At 27.3% G+C, this 776-nt stretch overlaps 1 protein-coding gene across 1 annotated transcript in view; it reads right to left on the bottom strand.

The window, feature by feature from the left end:
- Positions 1–596: 596 nt before the first annotated feature.
- Positions 597–776, bottom strand: part of LOC106457807 (palmitoyltransferase ZDHHC23-like) — a gene marked incomplete at its 3' end in the record, with an annotated part of 10,197 nt that continues 10,017 nt past the window's right edge. Inside the window, exon 4 of the mRNA XM_022384068.1 lies at positions 597–627. Coding sequence (XP_022239776.1) covers positions 597–627 — 31 coding nt within the window. The remainder of the gene's footprint in view (positions 628–776) is intronic.

Below are 776 nucleotides of genomic sequence, written 5' to 3' on the forward strand. Positions count from 1 at the left end.
AGTGTACATATCAACAGTGAACAAATGTACAGTTTGTATATTCTTGATATATAAATTGATGTGAATATAATATCTCAATGTAGCTTTCACTGCGTTTTTATTTTTCCATCTAAATATGATTTGCATACAACTGTACGTGCATAACTTACAAATTTGATATTGTTTATCCATACATTGATGCTCCTTTTATATGTATGTTATCTTGATTTGTAACTATTGTATAAACTTTTATGTAATTTAACTTTAATGTTTAAACCTTTTGCAAAATATCAGAATAAAATATTTATATATCAGTTGGTATGTTTTAATTATAAAACAACAACAGAAGTGTGGGTCTTACTACGTAATGATAGTAAGAAAGAAATTATAAAATTCTTACGATAAGCCTAAAACTATCAAAGTGGTACTAGTAGTACGTACAAATGACACCAAGTTATCCTTATAAATACTAAATCATATTTTTATTATGAACTAAATTATTGAACTTAAAACTGCGAATTTAAATACAAAAGAACATCAAAAATCACAAACTCTTTCAGTTCAAAGTCATAAGCCTACTTCATGTAAAGACCTTGCACTCGCCGCTCGATAGCTCTTAACCCTAACAATCGTGGATCAACTTCTTTCCTAAAAAATATATCTATTTTGAGTTAATTTTTCAATATAATGATTAATATAAACAGATATACGATGCAGCATGCCTTAAGCTACTATATAAAAATAATAAAAGTCATGTACATCCCATGCAGTTTTTTCCAGAAGCAAGTTTTCTAACG

This window comes from Limulus polyphemus, unplaced genomic scaffold, assembly GCF_000517525.1.
Source record: "Limulus polyphemus unplaced genomic scaffold, Limulus_polyphemus-2.1.2 Scaffold19, whole genome shotgun sequence".
In the NCBI taxonomy this organism is placed as follows: domain Eukaryota; kingdom Metazoa; phylum Arthropoda; class Merostomata; order Xiphosura; family Limulidae; genus Limulus; species Limulus polyphemus.